At 35.2% G+C, this 23,329-nt stretch overlaps 1 protein-coding gene across 3 annotated transcripts; it reads right to left on the bottom strand.

The window, feature by feature from the left end:
• Positions 1 to 7,584: 7,584 nt before the first annotated feature.
• Positions 7,585 to 23,326, bottom strand: ABHD13 (abhydrolase domain containing 13). Of its 3 annotated transcripts, XM_045821216.1 has the most exons (4): positions 23,057 to 23,326; positions 20,148 to 20,291; positions 11,127 to 11,216; positions 7,585 to 9,080 (listed from the first exon to the last, which is right to left on the bottom strand). In XM_045821216.1, the coding sequence occupies exon 4, from the start codon at positions 9,058 to 9,060 to the stop codon at positions 8,047 to 8,049; it is 1,014 nt and encodes a 337-aa protein (XP_045677172.1). In that variant the 5' UTR covers positions 9,061 to 9,080; positions 11,127 to 11,216; positions 20,148 to 20,291; positions 23,057 to 23,326; the 3' UTR covers positions 7,585 to 8,046. The 3 variants fall into 3 exon arrangements, with proteins under 3 accessions (XP_045677172.1, XP_045677174.1, XP_045677171.1); XM_045821218.1 differs by lacking the exon at positions 11,127 to 11,216; XM_045821215.1 differs by lacking the exons at positions 11,127 to 11,216; positions 20,148 to 20,291.
• Between the last annotated feature and the right edge of the window lie 3 nt (positions 23,327 to 23,329).

Raw genomic sequence — 23,329 nt, 5'->3', positions numbered from 1 at the left:
TTGGTAGACTGATTCTCATCCATGGCAGCCAGAGCCCCCCCACAGATAACCATTGCTTGGAACTCAATATCTGATAGTTGGCTTGCCTCTATTTCATTTAGCATTCTTTCTGAGACTTCTTCCTTTCCTTTCCTTTCATTTGGAGATTGTTTCTTTATCTTCCCTTTATTTGTGAGACTCTTCTTGTCAGCCTCTGCTTCTTAAATTGATGTCTCCTGATTCCCTGTGTTTATGGTGTGAACTTCTCTGGTAGATTACCTGTGAGATTCAGTGGTGTCATCTCCTTGATCTCCCAAGCTCACTGGTCTTGGGCTGTCATTTTTGTTGGCTCTATGTATGTCTTTGGGTATTGACTGGTGTTGGGTCTTTCTTTGATGGGTCCTTCCCACCATCTGGTAACTGAGGATCACTTTGTCCACCACCTCATGTATTCCGTTGTGCACATGTGGGAAGGTTCTGTTGAATCTGGTTCTTCTGTGTGTACAAGGTTTTGAGGATTCTCTCTTGTTTTTGTTCAGTTGTTTGTTCTGGGTAATTTCTCCACTATTTAGTTGTATATCCAGATAGGTCCTGAGTTGAGTTAGTGTGGCTTGCACTCCCTCATTCACCTCCTTCTGTTGTTATCTGTTGGTGGTTCCTCTGTTGGTGGGTTTCCTCTTCCAGCAGGTATTCTGGTGTTCACAGCTTCCACCTAGTCTTTTTCTGTGATCAGTTGGAGGGGGAGGGTGAAATGGTTTAAGACAGCAGGTGTGTGTATTCTATGATATTTAAAGTACCAGCCCACAGAGAAGAGACAGGAGATCCTTTGGCTATGTATAGTGTTAACGTGATATTTCACCCAACTAGCCACTTTTTAGAAAGGGTGGAAAAAAGATAAGACTCTTGTTGGGAGGGGAAGGATTGTGAGTTGGACCTAGAAAGCAGTGAGCTTGTGGGAGGTCAGATTATGAGGTAAAGTGAGAGTAAAGGGTAGAAAATAGGTGTAGTATGTGAGAGAATAGAGTTAACCACAACAGTAACAGAGTCCAGGAAACTGTGAAGTGGGCTAAGATCTGGGAGGCATGCTGTGTAGCATTTACAATTATATGGAACAGCTATTATTTACAATTATAATGAAGCAACAATCATATGACAGAATCTATGTGGTCTGCATAACCAGAATAGGAATTATAGGACGTAGAGTAGTGTGCTAGTGAAACACAAGTGAAGTGAATGACAGTAAATTAACAATACAATATGAGAGAACATGGGAAACCAGTCAAACAATGCAATTGAATCAGCCAAGTGAAGAATACTAAGCAGAAATAAGAGGAATACAAAAATACTAAGAGATGTAAGAATGAAAAAAATAATACAAATATGCAATAACTTGCAAGTTCTGTGTAGTAGCAAAGTGAAATTTATCTTACTAAGCTGTTGGGATGCCCCCTCTTTGGGTCCAACTCTGGTCTTTTCAGAGTTCCAGGGTTTTTTGTCTCACTTGTGGAGATTATAAAAAGAAGCAGCAGAAGAAGAAGAGGTAAAAAGGGGTAGAAAGGAGGAAGAAATAAGAAAGAGAAGAATGAGTTAAAGATAAAACAAACACAAAGAATTACTTAAAAACAAAACAAAAAAACCTCCTGCTGACTTCAGACTGGCCAAGCCAAGCCAGTTTTGCTGGTCTTTCTTGGCTGCAGTAGGCTGAGGGGTGATTTTGTTTTTCTCTCTTCCTGATGGGCATTTAGTCATCCCCCAGCCCAGTTCACCAGCAGCCTCTGGTCCCGCAGGTTTCGGCTTTCACGGCTTTCACACTCCGCGGGGGTTATGGGTATGGGCTCGGGGCCTTTTGTAGAGCACACTCTCTCTGGGTTACAGGCATTTGCACTTGGTGGCTGGGCCCCTCCGGTCCCTCAGGTTCCAGTGCACACTCTTCCCAAAGCTAGAGGAGTGTGTGCTGGGCCTTCTGCGCCACCTTGGGAGCACTGTGGCTGGGTGGGGAGGAGGCCAGAGTGACTGCTGCAGAATTTCCTAAACAGCCGCCAAGTGTCTCTTTTTTCACTTTTTCTTTTCAGAAATTCCTTCTGCTCACCCCTGCTTGTCCATACAGAGGCCTGGCCTATGACACAGCCCAATTCTCCAACCAGACTGGGGACTGCCTGGGTCAGGGCCTGTCATGGCCCAACTCTCAACTACCCTGGCTGGTATCCAGACTCCATGGGTACTCACAGCCCCTGTGTTTGCCACTTTGTCCTTATTCCCCTCTCTGCAATGACAAGCAATCAGGTCTCTCCCAATGCTGCTCAAACCTTGTTTGCCCGGGGAGGGAGCTGTTGACCCAGCTTTTTCCCAAGAGCCCTATGGCAGACCTGGTGGGTGCTAGGCCTGGGGCTACAGCCACCCTGGTCCCAGCGCTGGTCCCAGGGGCCTTATTGTCTTGAAGCACTCTCCTTACCATCTGCTTGTTCAATGTCCTCTACAATTTTTGGTCTCCTATCTCCATATATGTTGGCTGTTCGCTTTGTTCCTCAGTACGTTAGCTAGGTGTACCACCGGTGTGCAGGGGGAAGTGGGGCTCCACTCCCATCTATCTCATCGCCATCTTAACTCTATTCCTGGATTTTTACTGTTATTCTATTACTTATCCCAATTTTACTTTTGCCTTCCTCTGCCTCATTTACCACCTGCACCCAGTCAACCCCCACACCATTGTCAATGTCCCTGTGTCATTCATACATGTTCTCTGATTATTCCTAATTTTTTTTTGTTTTTTTAAGATTTTACTTATAGAGAGAGGGGAAAGGAGGGAGAGACAGAGAGAAACATCAATTTGTGGTTGCCTCTCACACACCCCCCACTGGGGACCTAGGCCACAACGCAGGCAACGTGCTCTAGACTTGAAATTGAACCAGCAACCCTTTGGTTCACATGCCAGCACACAATCCACTGAACCATACCAGCCAGGGCATGATTATTCATAGTTTTTTGATTTATAGCCAGTTCTTTGGAGATGTCCCAAAGAACTGGTCTACTTTTAATTCCATTTCAACATCTTAAATCTATTATGATATAAATAAAAACTGTCAAATTGTTTGAGAAAATGAGGCAATAAATAGTCCTACATTTAGAACTAGAGACAAATTCAAATTATGCCTCCATTCGGGGTGCTCTTGACCCTGTTACTGAACCACTCTGAGCCTATTGATTATTAAATGGGACTACAAACTACTCAGAGGTTTGTTGTGAGGGTTCAATGACATGAACATAGTCTATACTTAGGCCTTATACTTGCAGGTATTCAAAAAACGTCTTTTCCCTTCCTTCCCCTTAATAAGACAGGAGTTATATTCTCTAACCAGATCCAATTGTCCATGAACTTCAGTACATTTGAAATCATCTTTTTAAAATAATAAAAAAAAACAGTAATAGAAACACTGCTTTATCTTGGGGCTTAGGTGGTGATCTTTCAGGAAGGACATGAGAAACCCTACTTACCACCAGATCTACTCAAGGAAAGACGGTCTCCAGTAAGTGAATTCTTCATCCCTACTTGCAGGGACTATTTAAGGTTTGTCATACACTTCCTGTTATCTCACTGGTTCTGACACTATTCAAACATACAAGTTTCTTATTAAGAAAGCAAACTAAAGATTCATAAAGAACAGACTGACACCTGTCAGAATGGAGTGGTGCTGTGAGGCTGGGTGAAAATAGTGAAGAGATTAAATAAAAAACAAAACTCACAGACACACACACACACGAAAGCAAGCAAGGCATAAATCTCTAAAGGTTGAATGAATATCAGGCTTTTTGAAAATGTTCCCAAGTCTTTAACTAAATACTAATGGGGGAAAAACACCTGAAAACTTCATGAAAAGGCACTTTAGGAAATCTGAAAGCAACATAACTATGAACAGTTAAACTTATTTGTTCCTACACTAATTTAATTAAGCAAATGCAATTTATATAATGAAAATATTTAATATTAACCTAAATTAAATGTGAGAGGATGAGAACAGAGAACATAAACTTCTATTTTTTATCCACAGTATTACTACAATAAAAATCCACTAATTTCAGTACAAATTCAGGAATTTTATTTAACCATTAAGGAAGCTTAAATGCCCTACCATATAACTTAGGTTAACAAACAGTATCTTAAAAAAAAATGAACACAAACTATCTTAAGACATTAATCAAACTTTTAATGTGTCAATTTATTGCATATGTCAGCACAGAAAGTAAAGTTTAAAAGAAACTTATTGTAAAAAAACAAATGTAAATGTTTGCTTGTCATGGTTAACACGTAACATTCACATTTGAGCTGTAACACTTTTATTACTGCTTCAACTAAAATATGGCAAAAGTATGATTTACATTATGAAATTGGATTAACTTATTTTATCCTGAATGCACCTCAACAGGTTGAAAACAACTTGAATTTTAAGTATATGCTGTACTGACATAAACTGTATAAATTAAGAAACAATACACTTACCCTTGTTACATATGTATATGTGGTGCTTTTTATAAAAAAGTGTCCTGTAGTTTTATTTTTAAACTACATTTTTAAGATACAAAATATAAATGGAGGTATATTTGTGCCATTTGGCAAAAATGTGTTGACTATTATTAGGATTACTGCATGTATTTCAACATACAAATGCATATATTATTTTTGATTAGCTTAGATGATGTGCATATATGGTAATATAAACAGGAGTGCTATTCATTCCCCACCTTATTAAAAAAATAAATGTCTGTGCTGTCATTTCCAACTTTACCTGAGTGATATGAAAATACATAAATTGAAGTGGATAACCAAAAGCATATGACTAATTTTTTATCACAGTTATTCCCTGTAACTATTGTTAAACATAATGGGAAAAACAGGGGGATAGGCCAGTAAAGGATTTCAGTGTATCTTAATCAGGTCCTAATTTTAAAAATGACTTCTGAGACAACATTTTTAAAAGTTTATCTCTTTACTCCTAACCTTAAGGAAATAATGGACTCAATAAAAACTAAACTTACACTGAACTTGCAAGATAAGTTACAGAAAGTTGAATATGGCCTTCACTCTTTAATTCTACCAAACAAATCTATTCCTACCTCAAACCAAATCGTTCAAACTTCAGAAATGTAAGAAAGCACAGGGTGGTAGGAATTCTCACTAAGAAATATTACAACGTAATTAACCTAGGGACATATTACCAGATTACCAAAGCTGGAACTTAGGTAGTTATTAAGTGTCTAGAGTTTATAATAAAAAAATAAATTTAAGCTGCCCTGTAATAAAATTCAAAGTTTTATGAAAATAAAATCATAATGAAAATATCAACACAAAGTACTTGCATAAATATAGGGTAGTTGCAGTATCAGGTGGTCCAGTCACTTGATTAGAAATGTCTTGTTTGAATGTTGTTTTGCAGTTATATTTCTTTTTCACTGATATCATCAGTTAATTATTTCCTAGGTCTATATTTAAGAAATGCATCATCTTTCCATTTCTAGTTCTTTCTATTCTATTAGTATTCTTTTACTGCTATAAATTTTGCAGTATCTTTTTTAGGATGCTTTTTGCCATTTCCCCTCAATATCCCTTCTAAAATAATGGATTTTGATCTAAATAAACAGTATCTTGCCATATTTAAAACCATTCTAGTTTTTCCAAATTTAAAGCAGCTTAATAACTTAAAACTCATTCAGAAACTCCTATAGCTGCTCCTGCACAAGTGAACCAGAAATTAATACACAAGATGGACACACTTCTATTCCTACTAAGCTGAGTCCAAAATGAAGTAACTCATTGAGAATTCATATTTTAACACCAAAGGCTTTGGCCAAAACTTAGACATGCTTTCAAAAAATGATGCCGTGGGCTTCAGAGACTCTCATAGTGAGAATTTATTTTCTATTCCTTCCCATCTAAGGAAACATTCTCAAATACAGAAATTAAGAAAGATGTACTACAGCCCTAGAAACAGCCTCTTTCCTTTGCTGCAGAAAGGCTCTTTGACCCAAAGAAGAGAATAAAGAAGGAAGGGATGGGACACAAGTACTTTATGGATGTTGAAGTCCTGGTATTGAAAAAAATAAAGATTGTTTATAAACCTGGAGTATTAAAAAAAGCTGCATAACAAAACACTGATGAAGAAAAAGCTTTTATACTTCATCAGCATATTTACAACTATTTGATAAATTCCTCCATAGTATAATAGAGTAAATGATAACACGAAAATACAGAAAGGTATTCTGTAATCCTTAAAGAATGATACAAGTCTAAGGTATACCATGTGAAGTTCATGTCTAACACTACGTTTTGTTGTATTAACATTTTTTTCCCTTTTATTACTATTTAGGACAGTCATTCTACATAGCAATGATTGACAAGATGAAAAGTAGCTTTTAATTGCGGTGAAATTATACATAAAAATACACCTTCCATGATACACATTACCAAATTTGTTTTTTAAAGCATGACTTTTTAAAACAATAATTTATAGAAAAGGCATTATCCTTTAGAAATTATATTTGCTATAACTTACTGCTTCCTAAATACTGACATAAAGTGAATGAGAAGAATGTTATTTGGCAAAAGTATTTCTAGTCCTATCTCCATGGACTTTTAAATTAAGGTCAGAATTACTGACCCATTATTTCTCTGTTCTAGTTGCTTGTACAAAGCCAATAAACACAGTCAAAATATTATGCAGATATAACAATGTATAGAGCTCAATTATGTATAATTTTCAGGACTGCTTCAAACAACTTAGCACAATTATGCCCCATAGTTTACATATATATTTTTAGGTAAATCCTGCCATTTTAAGGGTTTCTTAAAGTAAGATTTTTCTTACTTTTCTATGTGTCTGAATACTACTAATAGCCATTGAATAGTTAAATGTTACTAGGTTTTGTGATAAAAAGCTCGAGTTCCTTTATCCCCACATTCATACATGTAGAAAATAAGACTTCTTAAAATTGTCCTTTGTTGCAGTTCTATTTTATAACCACAACATTAAACCAAAGAACATAGTTTTGTTTTGTTTTTTTGCTTTTATTTTTGCAACTTTTCAGAAAGTTCCATAAATGATATCTTGGCTTTAGTGGATTAGTTGTATCTAAATACTGGGACTTAAAAATTAAATGTGGGGATTTCTGTAAAACAGTATGCATAAGTATGTAATAAGGTTTCCTAATTTATAATCTTCATTGTGACTGCCATTAATGGTTTACCTGTAGACTTATGAAACTAATAGAAGCTAAATTTCTCTCTGCTACCAAAATTACAAATGTTAAAAAGTTCAACTATGCACAACAAAGCTGCAGTAAAATCTAAATTTCTATTTTTACATGCTATGATCCAGATTGTACCTAACAAAACACAGTACATTTATATTGGAAAGTGGGGTCCCATTTATTTGTAAGAAAAAGCCGGATCTCAGCATTTGCCAGAACAAAATTCAATAGCAACCTGCACATAGGCCTCCATTCCACTTCTTGCCCAAACCAAAATAATTTACATAAAAATAGATATAACCCAGGTTACCATATACATCAGTATATGCCCAGTGCTATTTACATTAAAAACATTGCATTGCATAATTCAAGAAATAAAATATCATGCATTTTATTTTAAGGTGAAAAATGCAGTTACAGAACTAAGTTTGCATACCATGATTGTCCCAGTATTTACTAAAGAAATAACATCCAAATGTTTCTCGTTTACATCTTGCCTTCTACATCCAGCCATTAATCTTAAGCATCACATAAAGTATATCACTTTAGCAACAAGAAACTTCTGAATATATTATACTGGCATATTAAACTAAAGATATGGACACATAACCACATTGAAAGGTTTGATGAAAATGTATGAAATAATCCCAACAGTTACAGTTTTCCAAATGTAAAAAACTATTGTATCATCTTAACAGAGCACTGAAGTCCTTTCAAAATTTAATGTCACTCTTCAGACAAGTACAGACATAACACACTTCTAGAAAGGAACATTTTTTATCATTCTGCACAAATTAAAATATAGTGCATTAATCAAAAAGAAAAACATTATATAATTGTCACATTAGATGAAGTTTTTGCCATTTCTTCAGGAGAATGACTCTTTATTACTTCTTTGATGAACTGTTCAAGGCTAGTGAAGTAACCCTGGCATTGCCATGTATCATTATGAGTTCCATCAGGAAAAATGGCTAACCTCTTAGTCCGAGATGGGGAGAGTTCATAAAGTTGCTTCATCATTACTGGTGGAATTAATTGATCAGAGAGTCCAGAGATGAAAAGAGAAGGCATTCTGCACTGAGATATTTTTCTGTAGGACAAAAATTTATTTTTGTAGCACCATAAAGGAAGGTAACGCATTGGAAAGAACGAAAATAAAGTGCTGGCCATATGTGGTATGCTTAAAAATGTGTTCTCCACCATAATAGCTGAAATCCTATGTGAATTTTCAGAAGCTAAATGAATAGCCACTGCTCCTCCCAAGGAACGACCAAAAAGAAAAATTTTTGTTTTGTCAAGGTCAGGTCTAGTCATCACATAGTCTAGCACAGCTTCAGAGTCTAAGTAGAGTCCTTCTTCACTTGCTTCTCCTTCGCTTTTTCCATATCCTCGGTAATCAACAAGCAAAAGATTAACTTTGAGGTTAACCAACATAAGCAATGCATTTGGTAACCTGTGACCTATGTTGCCTGCATTCCCATGAAAATAAATTATGGTTGGAGAATAAGGTGAATTGTCTCCAGTGTATCTTATCAAAATAAGATTTAAACGTACTCCATCTTTGGTTCTGATGAAAACATTTTCATGTGGAATGCCAGTTGGCATGGGGACATAAAGGCGTGAGGAAGATGGCTGTTCTGGAAAATAAAGCAATACATCCTGGAATTTATATAGAATACCTGCTATTGATATGAATATCAACAAAAGTAAGATAATGCCTCCATACAGATGAAAAGTCACTATTAAAGGTAAGAGAGAAATACGACAGAGAGCCCAAGACCACGAGGCCAAGGCTATTAGCCATCTTTCAACAAAGTTCCACAGCATCCAGGACTTTTCCATGGTAGCTCTCTGTAAGTGTCCTAAAGAGAAAGAGAGAGACATTATCAATAATTCAACATATATCTCTTATTTTAAAGTTAGATCCATGATATATATTATGGTACTAGATGAATCCTTGGAAGCCTACATCAATCCATCCACAAAACTGGCTGCTCTAATTTCCCTTGTCCCTTCTGTTATAAAGTCTTTCTTCCTCCAGTTTCTATGATAGTCATCAAATTATTTTAGTTTTTTTAATGTTCTTATTTACTGCCAAGTACTTTCATTTATGCAGTCTCAATTTGATAGAAAAATAAGTTAATGCGCCGGATCACATGGTAGTCCTGTTTTTAATTTTTTGAGGAACCTCCATACTGTTTTTCATAGTGACTGTACCAATTTACATTTCCACCAACAGTGAACAATGGTTCCCTTTCTCCACATCCTTGCCAACACTTGTCTTTTTGATACTAGATGTTTTAACAGGTACAAAGTGATATCTCATTGTTTTGATTTACATTTTCTTGATGATTAATGATGTTCAGCATGTTTTCATGTACCTATTGGCCTCCTTATGTCTTCTTTGGAAAAAATGTCTACTTGGAACTTCTGCCCTTTTTAATATTTTTTAAGTTATCAAGTTGTGTTTTATATTTTGGATTAAAACCCTTACCAGATATATGATTTGCAAATATTTTCTCCCATTCAAAGGTTGCCTTTTCATCTTGTTGATGGTTTCCTTTGCTGTTCAGAAGCTATTTAATTCGATGTAGTCCTGCTTGTTTATTTTTGCTTTTGCTGCCTTTGCTTTTAGTGTTAGATCCAAAAAAATCATCGCCAAGATTTTACTAAGGAACTTACCGCTATGTTTTCTTATAGGAGTTCTGTACTTCCAGGTCTCCATTAAAGTCCTTAATCTATTTTGAGTTAATTTTTGTGCATGGTAACATAGTGATCCATCTTTCCCAACACCATTTATCAAGGAGGTTGTCCTTTCCCATTTTTGTTGTTGTAAATTAATGGCTTTTGTTGTTGTTGTAAATTAATTGACCACTTATGTTTAGGTTTATCACTGGGCTCCGATTCTGCTACACTGATTTATGTGTCTATTTTTATGCCAATGCAATACTGCTTTGATTACTACAGTCTTGTAATGTAGTTTTCCTTTCTCAAGATTTGTTTGGCTTTTTGGGGTTTTGGGTTCCACAGAAATTTTAGGATTATTTGTTCTATTTCTGTGAAAAAAAAAAAAGCCACTGAATTTGGATAGGGATTGCATTAAACCTGTAGATTGCTTTGGGTAGCATGGACATTTGAAGAATATTAATTCTTCCAACCCATGAGCATGGAATAGCTCTCCATTTATCTGTGTCTTCTTCAATTTCTTTCATTAGTGTCTTACAATTTTCAGTGTACTGATCCTCCACCTCCTTGGTTAAATTTATTCTTAGGTTTTATTCCTTTAGATGGAATTGTAAATGAGATGGCAGTTAAATGATTCTAACTTATCAAGACCAATCTGATATAATATTATCAATTTCCTTTTTCACGTTATAGAAAAAATTCTAGTTAAACAAACTAGGATAAGAAAGAATATTTTCTTCTCCATTTGGAGCTTTTTACAGCTAAACTTAAAAAATAATTTATATAAATTAACCACTATTTTCTAATATTATACTATTTTTAAGAAAAAGTTTAATAATTTTTGTCTCACATCTGATTAAAAAGAAATTTTGGATTGCTAATATAATAAAATGTGAAATCTTTTATATAGTCCTTATTGAAACTTCATAGCAGAGTGAGTCAACATTTATTGATATGTTGTACTGATAAGGCCATAAACACTTGAAGGATAAGTGTAAAAGAAACAGAAATTCTAATTGAGAATCAGAGATAAGTGAAGAAAATAATTTATTGGAGAGAAATTTTTAAAAATATTGTTGAAAAATATAAATGATAAAAATACAATATAGAAAAACTATCAGAAAATTTTTAATCAATTTAAAAAGTTTATGCATATCGTCTTTAAAAGGCAAGAGATGAGCTATAATTTTTCTTACAGAGTAGTCATCTACTTATATATTTACCAAGTTTTAAAGGACATTAAATTAGGCCCTGGCCAGGTGGTTAGAGCATCGTCTCGATACATCAAGATTGCGGTTTGATCCCTGGTCAGGCTACATATAAGAAGCAACAATGAGGGTACAAATTAGTAGAACTTCAAATCAACATTTTCTCTCTCTACAAGCAAAAAATAAAATAAAATAAAAACTTAACATTAAGAAGTTATTCAGATAAATTGCTAATGACTAATTTATAAAACTGTACTATATGCCATAAGCTAATAAATGTGGCATTTTAGTTCATCATTAGGTTTAAACACTGAAATAAAACATAGAATCAAGTTAAATTAGATTGGCTAGGAAGACGAATTCGATGATTTAATAGATTCAAATTTTCACTATTATTTCATTAAGCATAGATTTTGACATAAGAATTCTTGTTCAAAAGACTGTAAACATAAACCAACATCATAGCACTTTTCTGAAGTTTCTCCGAAATCAACACTGCCACCCAGCTGCAGCAAGTTTTATTACAATGAATACTCTGTAACGCTAGAGAAAAGCAGTTATATCAGGTAAACAAAACCCCAAGCTTCAAAACTACGGAAGCAATACCTGGGGCACTAGGTGTCAGACTTGGTTAAAAATCACACTGAAAGAGGATGCACTACAGCAGCCAAGTAAACCAATTACAATAAATATTAAATACTTGTTCCAGGTGAAGAATAAAGGCCTTTCACAATTTACGATTGCTTTTTCTAGACAACACATCTGGTCACTTACACTTTTCATTTAACATTTATTTAATTTTATTATTATTTTTAAGTATAAGCAATATCTGAGTGATCTTCACATGTACACAGAAGTTATAGTGGGAAATATGAAAATACATTGGCATAAACTTATACATCAAAATAAAAGAATTTTGTGTAATGATTAGGATTAACAAGGTTTGGGATATAAAATACAAATATACTAGAGCACTGTGCTATTTCAAAAATATTTCTTTAGTGAAAAATTTTACCATTTTCATAGTCAAGCCAATCATTTGTGAGAAGTATCAGAGAGCTGATGAACTCAAACATCATTTATTTGGTGATACAATAGGAAAAAAAGCCACTAAAATTCTATCAGTCTTAAAGTCTGTGCTATAATAGATCTGCAGAATAATCTTGGGTTTATCATTTATTTCCAGTCTAAATTTTTTTCTCTGTAGAATGAGAACTTAAAAATATCTACATATAAGACTGGTCAGTATTCTCAAATGAAGTCTAAAAAGTATTTATAAATACTACAAATATGTTAACTTTATTTGCTTTTGTGACTAGTATTTCTGCTTATACCACTAATTTCTTAACCATGTTCTGCCCAAATTAAAATCAACATGAGCATTTACCACACCACTCTAAGAAAAGAAAATAATCTAGAAAGCTGAATACAGAGTGCATGGTAAAGCACTTTTACAACGCAGATAATCAGGAGTGAATTGACTCAGTTTTCAAATTAAACAAAGTTATTATTAAAAAAAAACTACTGCAACTCTAGATAAAATATAAAGCTCCTAATGCCTGCACAAAGTATATTTTAACATTCAAACCATACACACATACATTAAATCTATATAGTTAACATTTTCAATTATTCGAATTTTGAAAAATAATTTTTAAGTAGTTCATTAATTTCTAATTTCAACATACAATATTTAATTTGAAGCTATTAAGACTAGGAACTGTGTATCTCTTTTTCACTACTGTTATTTCCTACTGGATAGTAACACATTTTATATATACTTAAAACTAAAATGTTTTTTAAATAAACAGTTCAGTAATACATTTGAATTATTAGACTTCTAAGAGAACATAACTGTATTCTGAGCACTGGGTATATATGTTTAAGAGTGGACATCAGAAAAATTGCAAATATGAGTCCATTATTGGTTAGGAAAAAGTTATTCAACTTGCTGTTTTCCACAAAGCACTTCTGAGAAGACACCTTAACTGACTTTGTGATAAACAAAGGTAATCTTACAATGGATTGTTAAACTGTGAAAGTCAGAATAAAAGCCAATTCACTTTGAGGAATACGAAATTAAAATTACAATGTAAGGACACTGCTCTGGAGTGTTTGTGTGTCTTCTCATTAATACGTTATGGCATACTGCTGGTCTGGAAAGAGACCTCTACTCACAGACTGCCTTATTTTTACATAACCCAATTTGTCTGTAATTTCTACTACCTAGTCTTTATCTTATCTATGTTCTTAAGAGAAATGGAACAGCCTAGCTGGTGTGGCTCAGTAGTTGAGCACTGGCCTGTGAATCAGAGTCACTGGTTTGATTCCTACCTAGTCCTGGGCACATGGCTGGGTTGTGGGCCAGGTCCCCAGTAGGGGGTGTGCAAGAGGCAACCACAGATTGATGTTTCTCTCCCTCTCTTTCTCTCTCCTTTCTCCTCTCTAAAAAAATAAAATCTTTAAAAAGAGAGACAGAGAAATAGAACAAGCAAACTTAATATAGAATTTTTATTTACTAAATTTGCTGAAACTATAAGCAAAGTGCAATTACCGAAGCCATGTGCCGAAATGTAAAAACAACTTTACATAGACCCAGATATTATGACAGTCAATGTAAATGAATAGTGCCTCTGATACAGTCCACCAAAGATTCTACAGATAGTAGTATGCAAGTTTTCCATTTATTTTGTCAATAAATTAATGTGAGTAAAATGTTAATAAAACCTTTTCTCTCCACAAAAAAAATGACCTCTGGCTAACCTTCTGGCATGGTTTCCCTGGAAACCTCATAAAGGTGCGGGATATCAGCTATGTTTCTAAGCAACATTTTGTATAGCAAACTTGACCCCTATTAGTGAGCTAAATCTGAATTGAGCAGACAGTGAGCAGGGCTACACTTGCCAAGTGAGAGGTATAAAGAGTGGCTTTTCTGTGTGGTACATAAACTGTAACTGGCCTGTCCCTCTACTGGATCCTGGACACTGAGTGCATGTGCTATTACAAAAGATATTGTTTCTGGAGCACAAAACAGTTAAGTCAGGAGTTACCCACCCATGTGTCATCTTTCCACTAGCCTGAACTATCACTTGGGAAGAATACACCTGATCCTGATATCCTGGGTTTTCTATCCTGTACCTTTCAACAAAGCAGAGGGAGGCTAGTACTAGGTATGGTCTATTGGGTCCTGTGAGTATGAATGCCTTAGCTGAACCCAAGACTACTGCTATTAATCACGCAGAATAAGCAAGGTGATTAGTTACCCTTTAAAATATGTCCTATGTGGCAAAAATATTTATAAAATATGTTGCCAGGAAAGATGAACTATTTACCAGGTTTTTTCATGCTGAAATGCATTTGCTGGTAACACCTTAGCATCACAAATAATCAAGAATGGTGAATTTCATATACTCAAAGTTTGATCAAAGTCTGTACTACTTAGAAGGATGGCTTAGAGGGAAAAACATTAAACTGGTAGAGCATAGAATCTTAGTCAGTCAATATTCTCTCATCTCCCACACTTCTTCTACATTATTATGTTTAACCTTATGCTTATATCTTAAATAAATACATTATCATTTCTTCTGTCTTTGCCATATTAGCACACCAGCTCTCACATGTCAAATGTCTCTAAAACCTGTACTCATATATCTCTGACTTTAACCGCCCCCAGCAACTCTGTAACTACTTACTATCTTGAGAATCTGATGTTTCAGCTCTTACAATGATCACTCATAAAAAGCGATCCTCAATTGCTAATAAAACTAATGGATTTTTCTCAATCCACACTGCAACCCCATACCCAACAGCAGACATTAGTTCTTTCTCAGCCTCCAGCATACTCAAATGCCTGTTTTTTTCTCTCTGACCTACCAAGGTCCTACCCATTTACTTTCTTTCCATCTTACTCTCATGGCTCCAATTATAATACTTGTGTATGAACTATTTCCATTCTTTATGTCTACTCCACCTACATACTCCAACTTATCCAAAACTAACCACTTCTTCTTCCTCACCTAATATTTTGCATGTTTTATGTTAATTATGAAAAAAGCATGTGTAAACAAGTATTTTTAAAAACACAGGTTTGATTCTGAGTCTCAATATATAATAACAAACTAAAATTATGTCACAGTATCAAAAATAAGCACATTATTTTAACATGCACAGGTCTCATATCTGAATTTTAAAGTCAAACTTAAAAATAATTTTTGCACTTTTTATTTAGATGAAGTGGTCAGAGATGTCATATTTATATTATTAAAGCACCTGTCAAAAATACTCTCTTAAAAGTATGATTTATTTTTATTATAATGTGTAGACAAGTAGATATAATTGCAATTGTTTTCCTTTAGAATGATTTTGAATAATCAAATGATTAATATAATCATCATATTAATGTGCTATATAAGCACTTTGATCATATGAATGCAACTTACAAATCTACTGAAGATTGTCTTGAGAATTTTATGGTCTTCATTAACTTATTTTGTTTACATTTACTGTTCCATGTTTCCTGTCTCTAAATATTAGCTCATTGTGTCTTCCATATTTTGCCATGTATAATGGGCACTTTTTGCCCAAAGTTTTTAAGGAAAAATAAGGATGTGCATTATATCTGGGTATAATGATTACATATCATGGGTATAATAATCCCATGCAGAATGCACACAAAAATGTGGGTTCACATGTGGGTTCACATTCACAGGGCATAGCAATTATACATAGCAAAAATATGGTATGTAATAGCTAATTAAAGACTAAAAATATGCCCTGGCTGGTGTGGCTCAGTGGATTGAGTGCAGGTCTGTGAACCAAAGGGTTGCTGGTTCAATTCCCATTTAGGGTACATGCCTGGGTTGCAGACTGGATCCCCAGTAGGAGGCATGTGAGAGGCAACCACACATTGATGTTTCTCTCTTTCCCTTTCTCCTTCTCTTCCCCTCTGTATAAAAATAATAAAAAATAAAATTAAAAAAAATAAAAATAAAATAAAATAACTAAAAATAAAAAACAATTTAAAGCTGTGAAGCTCTCAGAACCATGTTGACTAGTGTTAACTGACTGATGAGTCAACTGCATGATGGGCATACTCATCTTAATTACCTCATATATGTAGTTGGAGGATCTCAAATGGTTCCAGTTCTTAGGGAAAATATTTAAATAACTATTCTATAAGCTAATGATTAAAAAAAAGAGGTCAATACCAAAGTTATGCACAACTACAATGGTATGAATTCTCAGGACATTACCACAAACATAACCACAAGTCTCCAGAGAGTTCTCAAATGTAGACTGGACGAGTGAAGTGGTCCCAGGGTTGGCTTCCAAGCCTCATAAGATTCCAATTCATTCTACCATACTATTTAAAGATTAAAGACAATGTTACATGCTACAAATATGTGTGGATACTTGCTATGTGGAATCATAGTACCTAGGCACTATAAACTACTTCAAAATTATAAATGTACAGTCCCTGTTCTTAAGTACCTCATAAGTTACTCAGTACATTTTAAGGAACTCATGCCCTACTCAGGAAACCAGACATGGACATATACAACTACATATATCTAATGTAAGTTTACTTAATTATAGATGACACAAAGAAAATCAAAGAAAGTCACAATTGTCCTTAAATATAGGAAGAATAAAACCTTAACTATGTTTCCTTTATAATGTAAGTTTAATAATATCTAGATTTCATCATGCTTGATTACTCATAGAAATCAAGTGGAAATTCATGCAAACTTTTTAAAAACAGGACAAAGTACAATGCTAGGGTTAAGAATTTCTTTTACTTTCCATCAAACAGCTGTCTATGACACATTTTTATTCATTTAGCACAACAGCTCAAAGAAACTAGAGGTATTCAAGTGTAATCTAAATAAATACCCGGCAAGGACAAGTATAAAGAAAATCAGAGCAGTTGAACTGGATAAACTTTATAAACTGAGATCTTTCCATCCCAGTGGTTCTCAAAAAGTAGCTGCAGACTCTTGAGGGTCCCCAAGACCCTTTCAAAAGATCTGAGAGATTAATATTATGATCATACTAAAATAATATTTGCCTTTTCATTTCTTGACATTTGTACTAGTGGTATAAAACCAGTGGGGGGTAAAACTACTGGTGCCTTAGCAGAATGGTAGTGGCACCGGACTGTGTAAGTCATTGTATTATCACCATGCACTCCAGGAAAGTGTGGGGGGAGAAGTGAAAATCAGTTTTTACTTATGAATGTCACTGAAGACACAGTTATAATTACATTTTGTGGAAAAATGTCTTACAAAATGGGGAGGACACATAAAGTACTAGGTGTGAGCTGAGCTAGCTGCTTTTTTTTGTTGTACCATTTTGACTTAAAAAGAAAATTAACAAACTGGTTACTCAAACTTAGGTGTTTGGCAGACATTTTTCTGGAAAATAAATGAAGTTGCCAATAGCTTCCCATAACTTAGACACTTTTCTGGTAGAACTGTCATGGTGTAACAAACAAATGAGATTTTTGATAACTTATTAAATGTGTCAACATTCGCAATAATTGGCTCAACATAGCAAAACTAATATTTTCCAAATGACCAATGAATGGTGTCACAAAATCAAGCATGGGTCAAAAAATATTAATGTAACAGAGACAAAAAATTCTTTGATACGGGTTTCAGATTCCATAATGTAACTGACCTTTAAGAAACTACCACCTGTTTAATATTGTAGTATCAAAGAATATCCATAATTATCTGAAAAAACTATAAAAATACTCCTTTTACAACTACAAATTTGTGTGGGCCTGTTTTTTTCACGTGTTTAATTAAAAACAATTTATGAGAATGAAACATTAAAATTTGCCTGTCTTCTATTAAGCAAACATTAAAGATATTTACAAAAATGTAAAACAGTGACATATTCCTTGCTAATTTTTTCCAAAAACAACTTGTTTTAAAAAAAACACTATTATGTTATGTAGCAGAGTTTTTACTGTTATTTTAAAATGACAAAGTTTAATTTTGAAAATTCCCAGTTTTAATTTCTAACACAGTAAATACCTCTGTATTTAGTCCACATGTATAGAAACTCCTGAGTCCTCAGTAATTTTTAAAAATGTAAAGAGGATCAGAAAATGTAAAGGGGTTCTGAGAACAAAATGTTTGATAACTAGCCCTGACCGGTGTGGCTCAGTTGGCTAGGCGTCATCCTACAAACCAGAAGGTCAGCTGTTTGATTCCAGGTCAGGGCACATGCTTGGGCTGGGGGTTTGGTCCCTGCTCAGGGTATGAGTGAGAGGCAACTAATCAATGTTTCTTCCTCATATAGGTATTTCTATCCCTCTCTTCCCCCATCTCTAAAAATAAATAAATAAAATCCTTTTTATGAAGTTTGATCAAGCTAGTTCTATGCTGCATACCATATAACCTTATTGCCTTCCCCCCAGACACTTGTTTCCTTCAAATTCAGAATGATGCACTATATTAAATCTTTTGTTCATTTAATATACATAGGTTACTAAAGTTTGCTAGATGCTAAAAGAGAAAAAAAGTAAATTTAATAAAAAGACCTAAGGTTCTTAAAGATCATAACTATAAGACAGACAAGAAACTCTGAAGAGAGTACCTTTCACCCTGGGCTATGCCCTGAGTGAGGATTTAATCCAGTGAGTCCTGCACCCTATACTCTTAGATCACTACCCAAGTCCATATTTAAATATGATGTCCGATTTTGAAGGGATATCTTTGCATATATATCACTTTTTTACTTTGGATCTAAATGTCTACACTTGTAAAAGGAAGAAGTTATCTGAATAACCTAAAGCCTCACAAATTATATTTTACAGATGATAAAAAAATAAAAGGTAGAGTTGGAAAAAGGCATTGGATTATAAATAATAATATCTTTACTAAATAGTACTGTAGAAGATTGAGAGCCCTGGTTATGTGACTTCTAACAGTAACTAAAAAGTTACCAAGACATTAAGAATGCACCCAAGATTAAAAACCCATCTCCAGAAATCTCTGATGAACAAAGATGTGTTAATTTTGTATTTCGACTGAGGTTTATAAAATATTTTATTTATCATACATTTTCAGTCTTCTTCCAGATCACTATCATCAAAGTAACATTTTTAAACAGCATACAGGTAGTTAAAGTTGTAGAGAATAACCCTGGCTAAACAATCTTTATGTAGGACAACAGACACAGTATGTTTTAGGAGTGTATTATTAACATGAGGGGAGACAGAAAAGCCAGGAAGTAAGTATACAAGGAACTGTCATGATTTTCCAGGAACTCAGCAGTGTTTTTTCAGTGCTTTGTCAATAGGACTCAGGTTATTCACTCCAATAAAAAGTAAATGATGGCAAACAATACATTAAAGATTAATTACAAGTCTAGAGTAACAACCACCCTCAACCTTCTCCACACCAAAGAATTTTACTGCTCTCTCTGACGCTGGTAATCTATGCAGATCACTTTGCCCAGCAATACTTTATACAAAAAAATTAAAATAAAAAACAATAAATATATCAAGAACCAAAACTCAAACTACAGTAACGGTGCATTCCAATTATTATTGCTCCAATAACTGGCAGAATAAATCAGACAAATGTTATTCTTCAACCACAGATAAAATTATATTTTAATGAAGCTAAAAACTGTCTCACCAAAAAAGATAGATGCTAACTATTCTAATTATTTTTTAATTGCAAAAGTGTACATTGTACTGCACAGTGTATACTGATTTACCAATTCTGCCAATAGTAAAAGTTTTCTGAAAACAACAAAATGTTTTACCTATACATGAGTTAAACATTAATTCCCCAAAAACAATTTGACTAAAGGTTAATCAAGTATAAATAAAAGAAAAATGTCCTAAGTCATAAGTGAACTATTATTACTTTTAAAGACCCTTAAAGTCCATCTCAAATTAATAATTTTAGGAACAGCTTGTTTAAAAATAAAAATTGCTCATACATTAAAAAACATACCTACAAGTAATAGAACAATGTGTAGGTTCATGTGAAGACTGTAAAAAGAAAGCAAATTCACCTGTCACTGCTAACAGCTACATCAGAAGTGAAGAATGAGTATCTCATCGTGTTCGTTAAGAACTAAATATTCAGCCTTCCTGCCTGAAAATATCTTCTTTTCTGCTAAGCACTGGGAAGTTAAGAAACCATGCCAGCTGCACAACTGAAATGGAAACACAAATAGCTATCAGTCAGTGTGTTGGAGACACCACAGAATGAATTATCTATTTCCCTAATGGTTACCCACATGTCATCAATAATGAAAAAGTATGTATTAATAGTCCTATGGGACAAATGAACAATAACTGCCTGTGGAGATGTTGGATAGTAATTGAATCATTCAGTGAGCATTTTAAACTGGGATTTGAATCTGTTTGGGCAGATCACATCAAACATTACACTAGGCAGTAACATAGCATTTTTGGGCTTTCCCCTTCCCCTGAAGCATGGAAGACTTGGTCCTCAACTGTGATAGAAAAAGGATGACAGATTATTGTCATTAAGTAAGCCAATCATAATTTACTTGAAGATTATAAATATCTGTAAGAAATAAAATGGTAGAAAATAATCTACAAGGCCATTAACTCAAAACAGATGTTCAAATTAAGACAATGAAATTCGAGAAGTTTCCTACTTACAAAGGGGTACTGTTTTAAATATTTTACTATGAAGTACATGGATGAAACTTATTTCAATAAGTTTCAATAAAATCAGTGTTGCAGAAGTAAGACTCTCAGGCAAGCTCATAAATGCATGAAATTCCAGTTCATGCTCTGGAAATACTACAACTTTACAATTCTAGTAGAATGTACTGCTAAAGGAGTTAACACCTATATGAAACAGTAACGTAAAATGTAGTAACTTATTAAAAGCCTATCACTGAGGGTAAAATTTTAATTAGAATAATTAGAAGAACCAAAACCTTCTTTACAGTATTCTAAAATGGATTTATAAAGGCCTCACACATTCCTGAGGTAACTAAATAAGAATTAGAAAATTTTTAGAATCTCTTAGTAACAGAGTTCTAAATTAATGAAAAACAGAGAAATAGATTTCCCTGGGATTAAGTGACAAGAGACGGAAAATCATACAAAAATGTTGGGTTAAGAAGTTTCTTGTAACCACCACTAAGTTACATCATTAACCCAGGACGCAAGAAAGTATCCTCAGGAGGCAAGGGGCCTGAGTTGTGCCTGAGAAGGCAGGTGGTGTGCCAAGATCTGCATGTACAGATATTCATAAACTGGCCTGATTTCATCATTTCAAATTAGCTATCAATAGGAGGCAGCGTGGTGCAGTGGAGAGTGTTTTGGGGTTTGGTCAGTTAATAGCCAGGTGGCTTTTGCCAACTCTACCTCTCTAAATATGTTTCCTCGTATATAAAAAGGGGATGAAACAGGTAATTGTAAAACTGCTGAGTAGAAATGTAACACATAGTACTAATAAATGTAACTACTTCCATGAGGCTAAATTTAAGGTACTGTCTGTCAGAACAGAGTAAGTGAAATTAAGTACAACTAGAAGGTCTGTTTGACTTGGATTAAATTATGGATAAAACTCAATGAGCATTTGCACACAGGGAATAATTAAAACAATGTTTTATTTTTCTTTCAAAACGCAGGTCAGGTAGCAGCTACTTCATAAAACCTTCCCTGGGCCTCTATTCCTTACTGCCAATCATTCCATATTCCGCAGTTTGTACAAATTGATGTGGTGGCACTTACTACTGTATTGTTAACTCATTGGCTTTCCATAAACTCTGAGTTCCTTGATGACCATGACTTCATCTAATTCAACACTGTGTTTTCAGTAGGTAGCAATGTCTGGCTCACAGTAAGTTTCTATAACAACTATCGAATTGTACAGTCTGTGTTTTAAGTAGTATAATTATGACATAACACTTGACGGACAGTCACAAATTCTAATTTAGTGGAATAAAATTTAACCTACAGTAAAAGACAGATTAAGCATGCACACAAATATGATTTAATCCATGCCAAAAGAAACAAAGAGAGGATCAGTAAAAATCAAACATCAAAACTTAAACCCAGACCTGGCCAGGTGCTCAGGGGTTAGACCTTGATTCCCAGTCAGGGCACGTATAAGAAACAACCAATGAATGGAACTAGTTAATGCCTCTGTCTGTGTGTCTCTCTCTTCCTCTCTCTCAAATCAATGAATAAAAAAACAACAACAAAAAACCCTTAAAGTCCATATCCTCTTGTGTATTACTCTTCCGTTACTATTACATGGTAAACAAATGCCAAAGCTGAAGAATAAAAGCCTTGTTCTTGGTTATGGTACCTAGGGGGTAACACTAGTAACGCATTTTTCAGAAAATAAAGATTCACAAAAACCTACAACGAAATGGACTTCAATTGTATGGGGGTGCTCTCTTGCTGTTTCTGAAAACACCCCAAACTTCCGGCTATGATATCTGAACGTGTAAACCTTTTAATGGCATGAATGGACCGGGGCTACAACATGCCTCAGACCTAGAAGCTGGGATTTTTGTTTCACTTTTCGTGTGTATGATAGTGCGAGGCGGTGGGGGGTGGGGATAATTTCTAGGTACTGGTTTGTACACGTTGCTCGAAATACCACTGACCACTGACTCTAAGATATGTTCTAAGCAACAAGTCCCAGCAGGGCACCGGAGGGCCTCCGGTAATCTGTGCGCCTCAGTCTCCACAAGGGCGTTCGTTTGGGCTTTTACTTGCCACCCGCAAGGCTGCAGACTGGGCTTCTTCCGGGGCGGCGCGGGGGGGCACAGGTCCTGCACGGCCCTGGGCGCGCAGCCCTACACTCCTCGCGAGGTGGTTCGGCACCAGGGAACCAGTGAAGCCCCTGCCAGCCACCCTTCACGACCCCTACGACCCCTCTGGAAAAAACGGACCCCACAGCTCGGGCGAACTGCACCGCACTTACTTAGACCTGCTCGCAAACTGCGCAGTCTACTGCGGCCACGCAACCCGGTGCCGCGTAGCAGCGTCCCCCCTTGCCGCTTCCGTTGCTCCTCATCGTCGTCTTCCAGCCAAGGGGCTGTCGCACTGCCTCAGTCTAGCCTGGAGGTCCAGCGGAGCCACTCTAGACTCCTCCACTTCCGGCCCACACTCGGTGTCGCGAGCAAATACCCCCGCCGACTTCCACAGTACCTGCTCTCGCCTCTTCCCCAGTAGTGGGAACTTGGTTCCCCCTCTG

This window comes from Phyllostomus hastatus, unplaced genomic scaffold (assembly GCF_019186645.2).
Source record: "Phyllostomus hastatus isolate PE091 unplaced genomic scaffold, TTU_PhHast_1.1 phas_scaffold_46, whole genome shotgun sequence".
Lineage (NCBI taxonomy): Eukaryota > Metazoa > Chordata > Mammalia > Chiroptera > Phyllostomidae > Phyllostomus > Phyllostomus hastatus.
This window is presented reverse-complemented; position numbering and strand designations above follow the sequence as displayed.

Bases quoted from the DNA above. Each gene is read 5' to 3' on its own strand.
- ABHD13 (XM_045821216.1), bottom strand. From the start codon at position 9,060: ATGGAAAAGTCCTGGATGCTGTGGAACTTTGTTGAAAGATGGCTAATA.